The 9498-nt window shown below is 35.2% G+C and overlaps 1 protein-coding gene across 1 annotated transcript; it reads right to left on the bottom strand.

Moving 5' to 3' along the window:
* Nucleotides 1-2329: 2329 nt before the first annotated feature.
* Nucleotides 2330-4618, bottom strand: LOC118033131 (7-deoxyloganetin glucosyltransferase-like). The gene is made up of 2 exons (XM_035037991.2): nt 4054-4618; nt 2330-3478 (listed from the first exon to the last, which is right to left on the bottom strand). Exons 1-2 carry the CDS (start codon nt 4559-4561, stop codon nt 2553-2555), a joined length of 1434 nt encoding a protein of 477 aa, XP_034893882.1. The 5' UTR covers nt 4562-4618; the 3' UTR covers nt 2330-2552.
* Between the last annotated feature and the right edge of the window lie 4880 nt (nt 4619-9498).

The following is a 9498-nucleotide window of genomic DNA, read 5'->3' as shown; positions in this document are numbered from 1 at the left end:
CAAGTCTTAGATCGGGGAGCAAATTTATCATTGGATCGATTCTTATCATGCACATAACACAAACATCCAAAAACACGTAAATATGAGTAAGATGGGGTTTTTGAAAACAGTATCTCATAAAGACTTTTACCAGATAATTTAAGAGTGAGAGTGTAATTTATCAAGTAAGCTGCAGTCATGACACATTCACCCCAAAATTTAATTGGTAAATTGGCTTGGAATCGGAGAGCACGAGCAACCTCTAACAGGTGACGATGCTTCCGCTCTACTATTCCATTTTGTTGTGGGGTATCAACACAGGATGTTTGGTGTAAAATACCATTTTGAGAAAAAGAATTTGAACATATGACCAGCAGTAAATTCCAGACCGTTATCACTCCTAACTATTTTGATACTCCGATTAAATTGAGTATTAATCAAAGCATGAAATTGAATAAAGTATTTTTGTGCTTCTGACTTGTGTTTGAGAAGATAAACCCAGATGCATCTAGAACAATCATCTACAATGGTAAGAAAATAATGAGCACCTGACGTAGATGGTGTTTTATATGGTCCCCAAATGTCGCAATGGACCATATCGAAAGGAAAATCAGATTTATTATTGCTTAAAGGAAAAACATTTCGAGTTTGTTTAGCTCGATGACACACATCGCAACAATTGTTTGAATTTTTGAAAGACACACTAGTCTGGAATTAGGGATAAACGATCAAATGAGAGATGCCCTAACCGCTCATGCCACAAGTTGGAAGAAGAAGGAAGTGATGCTGCTGCGAAAAAAGGCAAATGCAGTCCATGGAAGTAGTATAAGCCATCACGTAATTCACCCATTCCAATCAGCTTCTTCGATTTGAGGTCCTGTAAGACACAAAAAGATGGAAAAAATGTGACTGAACATTGTAGGGATTTTGTCAACCTGCTTATTGAAAGGAGATTACATTTGAAAGATGGTATATAAAGAACATGATTTAAAGTCATGTTTGACAGTTGGATCTGACCAACAGAATGCACAAGGACAGACGTTCCATTCGGTAGTTTAACAGGTAAATAATGAGAAAGTGTTTTTGTATCAGATACAGCAAGTGTATCACATGTGAGATGTTCAGAAGCACCACTGTCTAGAATCCAATCTATAATATCAGATGAGTGATTGACCTTACCAACAAAGTTTGCTAAATTCTGATTAGTAGAGGGCAGTAGGGACATGAGTTGTTCATACTGTTCTTGAGTGAGATTAAAACCTTTACCCGTAGGCTGACTTGACCCTGCAATGGCATTATTGGATGAAACATGTTCTGGTTCCCTTTTGAAGTTTCTGTTCTGTCTGCCATAATTTGAAGTCTTTGCTTTGTTTTGCCAACCTGAAGGATATCCAACAAGCTTAAAACATTTGTCTTTGGAATGTCCAGGTTTATCACAATATGAACATCTGAATTTGCTTGTCTCTCCTCTTTGATGTTTTTCAGTAAAATCCCTTGCTGGAAACCTGAAAGGTTTGACAGTAAATGCTGCTGCCTTTGTTGGCTGATCACGACCAATTGAAGCAATGGCCAGTTGTTTCTCTTCTTTTGTTACAAACACATAAGCCTTGTTGATTGAAGGAAAGGGTTCCATGTTTAGTATTTGGGACCGAATGATTCCATATTGGTCATTCAATCCCATGAGAAAATGATGCACCTTTTCTGTTTCCCTCTCTGCCCAGATTTCTTTTCCAGCACCACATGAGCATGCAGGGACAGTAGAGTAGGCTGACAATTCATCCCACAGACCTTTTAATTTGGTGTAGTAGACTGCTATAGTAAGATCCTTCTGTTGTGCTAAACAAATCTCTCTTTTTAATTCATGAATACGTGGAACATTTCCTTGAGAGAAACGTTCCTGCAATTCTCCCCACATTTCACAAGCTGAATCTACATAGGCAACACAATCGTGCAATTCTGAAGCTAAGGCATTAAAGATCCAAGAGATTACCATTGAGTTGCATTTTTCCCAGGCCTGAATTTCTTTGTTATCCTCCTCTGGTTTGAGTAAAGAGCCATCAACAAAACTCAACTTGTTTTTAGCTCGTAAAGCATTCATCATGGCACGCCTCCATGTTGGATAATTGTCTCCTTTCAGAACACAAGAAACAAGAACTGCTCCTGGATTATCAGAGGAGTTCAAGAAATAAGGTGAAGAAGAGTCATGTTCAAACATCGATCTTGATGCTGAATTTTTAAATGTGCTGGAGAGAATTTCTCCACTCATGATGAGTGATTTTAGAAAGCAAGGATCAGTATTTGCTCTGATACCATGAAGAAAACATGAAGCGGAAAATAAAGAAGAACAAAATACTGAATTCTTGTATGTAATTCTATTGCAGCAGAGAAATATATATATAGCAGAAAGTTCTATAATTAAGGAGAAGAATCAGCTACATTGACTACGATCTGCCTAATTTACAGGTATTGATAAGGTAACACAATATTAGAATATATCTTGAAGATACACATTATCTTGACAATCAACCATATCTTCAAGATCAACCATATCTTCAAGATAGTGTGACAACGATCTAATTGTTTGAAGAGATTATTTCATGGATGAACTTGTCCAAATTAATGGATGATGTACCCTCTGGCCCAGCAGCTTCAGCCAATCTTTTCCACTCCATAGCCTTTCCCCTCATTTTCTCACCCTTTTCCCCTTCCATCAGCTCCTTCACCAGCATCTCCACTTCTTCCCTCTTCACGTTATTATCAATCTCCATTCCAACTCCCCATTCATTGCAGCTATATCTACAGTTCATTGCTTGATCAGCGAAGAAGGGCCAACACGCCATTGGAACACCAGCACACAAGCTCTCAATGGTTGAACCCCAGCCACTATGAGTTAGAAACCCTCCAACTGCTGGATGGTTAAGCACTTCCTCTTGTGGACACCAACTTGTAATAAAGCCACGCTTTTCAGTTTCCTCTGCAAATTCAGCTGGTAAAACAGCCGATTCACCGATGACCAAATATGGCCTTATAATCCACAAGAATGGGATATCACTATTAACCAATCCCATTGCAAACTCCACCAGTTGATCAGCTGTCATCACTGTTATGCTTCCAAAATTCACGTACACCACTGATTTGGGTTCCTTTGTTTCCAGCCATTGGAGACACTCATGGTCTTCTTTCCATAAACTGTAACCAATAGACTTCAAGCCATTTTCTTCGAATTGATTTAGGAGTAACTGGAGTGGTCCAATGGAATAAACTCGAGGGAAAATAGTGGAAAGGCCATCTAAAACTTGTGGTTCCAAGGCGTCAAAAGTATGAAGAGCAATTGCACGAGCTTTAACAGAAGTCTCAGCAGCTCCAATGACAAAGTTAAAGACAGCCTCATCTGGATCTGTTGTTTGAATAAATGGAAAATCTTTAAGACGAACGTCTTTCATACCAGGAGCCCAGTCTACTTTTGTCTCAAGATAGCCGTTGCTTAGATTGCTCAAATCTGCAAAACACAATCTTATTAGACCAAGCTCAAAATGAAAATTTATTGCACATACTCATTGATCTTGCCTGTGTGATTTAAGCTTGGTAACTTTTGAGCCAAATACTCAATGTTATGCGGGAAAAAATGAGAAGCCTGCATCCGAAATAAATCTTCCGCTAAAAAAGACTACTAATAAATAAATAAATAAATCTAGAATAATGCACAGCATACTCCCACCATCTTAAAATTTTTTATGATTTCTAGGATTATCTGATTTAATAATTGTCAGATTTTTAGAGACGTGATTTGGAAAAGGATATTATATAAAATTTACATGGTTCTATGGCATGTTATTTGAATTATGCCGTCGAACGTACAGTATATATAACATAATATAATATATTGAATTATAAATACAAGAAATTGTTTTCTCCATCAAGTTGCAAGGGAGAATCTGGATGTTTGAAAAATTTAGAAAAGAATAAAGCTGCAAAATACTAAATAAGTTGTAAAATGGTGTAATAAAGCCACTTTGCTTGGAAGTTCACTTGTAATTGATGATAGCTTAAATAAGAAACAAGCATGTGAGTTACCTTTGATAGGGGTGAAGCCTCTCTCTCTGAGAGCATGGAGCTGTTTAAATCCCATATAGCCACATGCATTCATAGTGGCATACATCACAACTGGAAGACCAACTTCTTCCCCAGCTTTGATGGAGATTGGAACGAAGGGATCAGAGACAATGCAGGTAACCGGAGGGTTGCTCTCCGATACGGTATTTTTGAGTTGTAAGAGAAGATCTTTAAAGGGTGCTAAGAAATTCTTGTTCATGGCATCACAAAGAGAAGGTAAGTCTTGGGTGGCATCAATATCTGAAGCAGGGAGACCATCGGGAATGGTTCTAAAATGGAAGCCAGGCAAGTCATCAAGGGCATGAGGTCCTCTTGACCTAAGGAAACGTTTGTGATTGAATTCTGTGTTGACGAACGTGATGTGAAGACCTTTGTAGTGAAGAAGCTTTGCAAGTTTAAGCATCGTCTTTATATGACCTTGGAGTGGACATGGGATCACAACAACATGAGGCTTCGAAATGGATCCCATATCTCTCTCCTTCCCCCTTACTGGCTAGCTTGCTTCACTATGTTCAGTCTCAATGAGTCTTTTCCTATGATTTATAGCCAGAAATGCTTGTTTTTCTATTTCCAATTGTATCTTCCTTGAACTTTCAATTTTTACTTTATTAATGTCATGTTCTGCCAGGTCAATGTTGGTGTGCTCAAGTGATAACAACGAGAAATTTTACAGACACGAGGGAATAAATGGCTATAAAAATTTTAAATGTAGATATTTTTATTATTTTTAATAGGTCATTTTTTTTTTGTTTTTTTTTATACCTGTTTTTTTTCCCTAAGACAGACCCACCACGTAAGCAATAGAAAGCAACTAATTAATTTCTAAATCACAACCCTCCAAAATACAAGGATTTTACAAATTAATAATCACTATAATATATAAAATCTTATCAGCAAACTTGTCTGGCAGCCTGTAACGTAACAATGCACTATCTCCAGCATCTATCATTGGCCCTTTTTCTAGTGGTATGAATGAATGGCCAGTTATTTTTCCATTGAAAATTATTATTAAAATATATATCGCAACTAGAAAACTTTATTTATAGCAATGAACATAATGAATTGAATTAATTTAATCTAAAACAAGTTCAATTATACAAATAATTGAAACCTTGTAAGTTCAATTATATACAGTATCATTCATCATTTTCTTCTTTCTAACAGTTGGATAAATAGTTTTGGAATAACGACATTAAATCCACATAATTGTGGAAACCGGCACGACAACACCCCCCCCCTCCCTGGACCACCGGCCCTTACTGTCATGATAGACACATGGCTAGTGCCGTGAGTAAAAAGACTGCTTAAAACTGACAACATGTCATGAGGAAGAGTGGAGCCAACCCCAACGCGTTGTCACATTTAAAGGCTGTTTGGCACTGCGGTTTAAATAGTTTTTTTTGCAAAAATTCAATTTTTTTTTACTAAAATTAAGTTGGTTTATACTTTCTGAATCGTTTTGATGTGCTGATATTAAAAATGATTTTTTAAAAATAAAAAAACATTATTGGCATGCTTTTTGGCACGAAAAGCTATTTAAAAAGCAACCGCTACCACACTCCTAAACACCTTAATATATGGAGCCAAGGGTTTTGACTATCCGAACAGTGAGGAGGCCGATATCAATTTTGAGTAAGAAACATGTTGATTTTGGAGCTCTAAGATATATATAGAAAATAAAATATTACCCAATTATACTCTCAGTTGATGACTCTACAATTTACTTATTCCATAGCATTAAAAAAGAATTAATTGTACATCATTAAGCACATTATCCATTCATTGTCATAAATATTTTGTATCTATTTATATAATATCTAATTTAGACAAAAAAAAAATGTACAAGCAATATAAATTTATATTGAACATGCCCTCATACAAAATCTCTAATACAAAATCTCTAATTTAAAATTTTATTACTGAATTTTTTTTTTTAAGTATAATAAATTATAACTAAAATTGATTGGTGTTTCACTATAGCGCTTGCTATTGTTCACTGTGGATTGCACTGTTTTGCACTGTAGTGGTCCTGTGAGTATTTTCACTATGGACTACACTGTTTGGTTTCATTGTGGTGCGAGCTATTGTGCACTGTGAGTGCTTTCACTTTGAATTGTGATTGCTTTTACTGTGAATTGTACTGTTCGATGGGGGCATGTGTGAGGTTGTAGCTAGTAGGCCCAAAACGCCATGCTGGAGGCATGTCTGCTGGGGTTGCGGACACTTGGTGCTTGGGCAGGCCATGCTCGCTGGCTGTGCCCCAGGCCACAGCCACCTGACGCTCAGTTTCCCTGGCCTTGGGTGCTTGGGCTGACTGCTTGTGTGCGGGAAAGACCAAGCGCACACGTGACACTTGGGTTGGCTGCTGGTGTGCTTGGCAGACCAAGTGCACACATGGCACTTGAGCTGATGCATGTGTGCAAAATATAATTAACTTTGAAAGAAAATATTATTATTAATATTGAAAACATATTATTATTTATATTATAAAATTTTATGATATTTTTTAGAAAAATAAAAAGTGAGTCCGTGGCACAGTATTATTAAAAATATTCAACAATTCTAAGTATTAATATAAAAAATATTATAATTTGTATCGTAAGCATTATTATTTTTCTTCTAATACAAAGTATTCATCGAAAATATTATTATTTTTATTAAAATTCAATGTATTCATATCAAATATATTATTATTTGTGTTATAATATTATTATTTTTATAATAATTCAAAGTTTTAATATAAAAAATATTATTATTTGTGTTATGAATATTCTTGGAATTAAAAATAGTATTATTTGTGTTATGAATATTATTATTTTTACTATTACCAAAAGTATTAATATTGAAAATATTATCTTTCGTGTTATAAATATTATTATTTTCATAATAATTAATATTATTAATAAAATAATTACTAAATTAAAAAAAAATGTTCTTAACATCGAAAAATAGCCATATATTTGATTTGAAATGTAAGATAAAAAAATTACTACCACTATCACTACTACTATTACTACTATTATCATCATTAATAAATTTTAAAATTTTTTTATTACCATTGAAGAAAAATCATGTGGGGACATGTGGCGCTTGGGTTGATACTTGTGTGTTGGGTAGACCCCAGCACATATGTGGCGTTTGGCAGCCAGCACCTGAGCACCTATGTGTGGACACCTGGCGCTTAGACGAACGCGTCCACACCCAACCCCACGTTGAGTCTGGACGCGACCATGGCCACCTCCATGTTGGGCATGGACGTATCAACGCCCATCACCACATTGGGTTGGCCGCGTCCCCACCCAACAACATGTTGGGAGCGGACGTGTCCACCCCCACCCTGTGTTGGATCTGGACGCATCTGCACCCACCCCACGTTGGGTGGGGACGCGTTCGCGCCCAGCCTTACGTTGTATACTCCATTAACCAAGGTTTAAATGACAATAGGCTTAAGGAGTTTTTCCATACTGAGCATCTTTTTATTGAACCTTTAAATATAGGTCATGGTGCTCTTATCTTCTCATTGTGATGGTAAAGATCTCTATTATGCTTTTTTTAACTGGAATGCTAGTGCTGAAATGATAGATGATTTTGAAGCTAGATCAAGAAAGTAGAGAATAGAGTTAAGATCTAAATTGTGTTTCCATGCTTTAGCAAATCTATGGAGTATTGTTAAAAGAACTTTGCACATAATATTATTGTCTTATATGATTAGCTTTATGATGCTTTTCATATTTTATATATGCTCTTGAGGGTTTGTGAGTTATTTTTAGCTGTCTAGGCTAGCATATATAAAGACATAATATTTAGAGAATCATGTGTGTAATATTTTGTGACAAAATAGGGATTCTCCCATTTGATAGGGGTTGTATTCTTGCTTGCAAACTCATGGATTCATAGAGTTTATATCATAGCTAAGTATTAATGCCTGAGTGACTAGATCATTTAGAACATCTCATATGAGAACGATACGTGCAGCTTCTTCTAAGAGTAAGAGTGCGAGCATTACTCGCTTACATGCATTCTACTCTGTCTCTTTAAGGAATTGAAGGTGTCATTGCACACTTAGTGGTGTTTGTTATTGTGCATGATAAAAAGTGCAAAGATATAGTTGTATCACCGGAACAACTTCATTGAACACTTGCACCTAATCAAAGAGTTATTAGAGATCTAAGTGAGCTAGAATCCCTGTGGTATGGACATCAATTACTGTTTTTTGTTCTAGATTTTTTGACAATCATGGACAATATTTTTGATGAAAAGTGAAAGAAAAAGAAATAGCTTTTTTTATTTTGTTTCTCACAAATGACACCACTAATGCATAGAGAAATCAATTTCCTCAACTAGCGAACCAAAAAAATGAGTGGTTCCTGTAAAACTTATTTTTTATTAGGATGTAGGACACTATGATACTTAAATTAGTACTTATATATGTTGAGAAAATAACAGACAAGGTGAAAATATATGAAAAGTGCAAGAAAGTGTATATAGGCATTGTAGGATTGTGGACTTGGTATGCTAGAAAAAAATTATCTCCCTTTTGGTCTTGGAAGGTGCAAGTACTTATAATTTTTGTTTTAAAAAAGAGGGAATCTTGTCATTAGCCAACTAATATGGCTCCTTAATTAGTGTGATGATGTGTCATGAGTTCTATGTTTCTTACAGGATTAAAGGAGATGCTATCTCATGTTTGTGTGATGATGTATATTTATCTTCATTAATGTTCATGTGGGTTGGTAGGTACAATAGAAATATAACTATTAATGATAGAAATTAATGTTTATCCTGTAAAAAGTTGTGCGAGAGAGACAAAAAAAATTATGTTGCGCATTAAAAATTGTCAATTCAAGTAAAAATAAATATGAGAAAAAAAGATAGAAAAAAAAATATATAAAAAGAGAAAAAAATATATACCAATCACTGGACCAAACTTGAGCTGGTCATTGGACCAAAAAATAAAAAAGTGTTTCAATGTTTTAAAGGAACTGCTTTTGGTATATTCCATATACTTGACTAGTCCCATGTTCCTAACAGTACATTAGTTTTTATAATTGTAAACCTATAAATCTATAATTTTGTGATCAAGTAGGAAAATGATAATTAATCTCTTAAACACCGTTCCAAAATTTGAGATTACAAATTAGGAAAAACTTGGCACCAAAAAGAAAAAGAAAAGTGTTTCTATTTGTCACAATTTGACACATCGCTCATATTAATCTTCAGCCTGTATATTATTTTCAAGAAACAGATTTCAATTTGCTGGATTCTATATTCTATATGCAGCTTTTACATGAAGGAACAATGTAGCAGACTAACATGAGGATTAACTTAACTGATTAGGTTTTAAGTTTGCTTCTTAATGATTACGAGTTTAAATTTTTTCAGGACTACTGAAAGTTTACATGGTCG

The sequence above is a fragment of the Populus alba genome, chromosome 16 (genome assembly GCF_005239225.2).
Source record: "Populus alba chromosome 16, ASM523922v2, whole genome shotgun sequence".
In the NCBI taxonomy this organism is placed as follows: Eukaryota; Viridiplantae; Streptophyta; class Magnoliopsida; order Malpighiales; family Salicaceae; genus Populus; species Populus alba.
Note: the sequence above shows the minus strand (reverse complement) of the source record. Positions and strands in the feature narration are given on the sequence as shown.

Excerpts from the sequence above, each read along its gene's own strand:
- LOC118033131 (XM_035037991.2), bottom strand. The coding sequence starts at position 4,561 with ATGGGATCCATTTCGAAGCCTCATGTTGTTGTGATCCCATGTCCACTC. Across the intron at positions 3,479-4,053 it reads AGGCTTCACCCCTATCAAAG|ATTTGAGCAATCTAAGCAAC; the intron begins GTAACTCACATG and ends TGTGTTTTGCAG.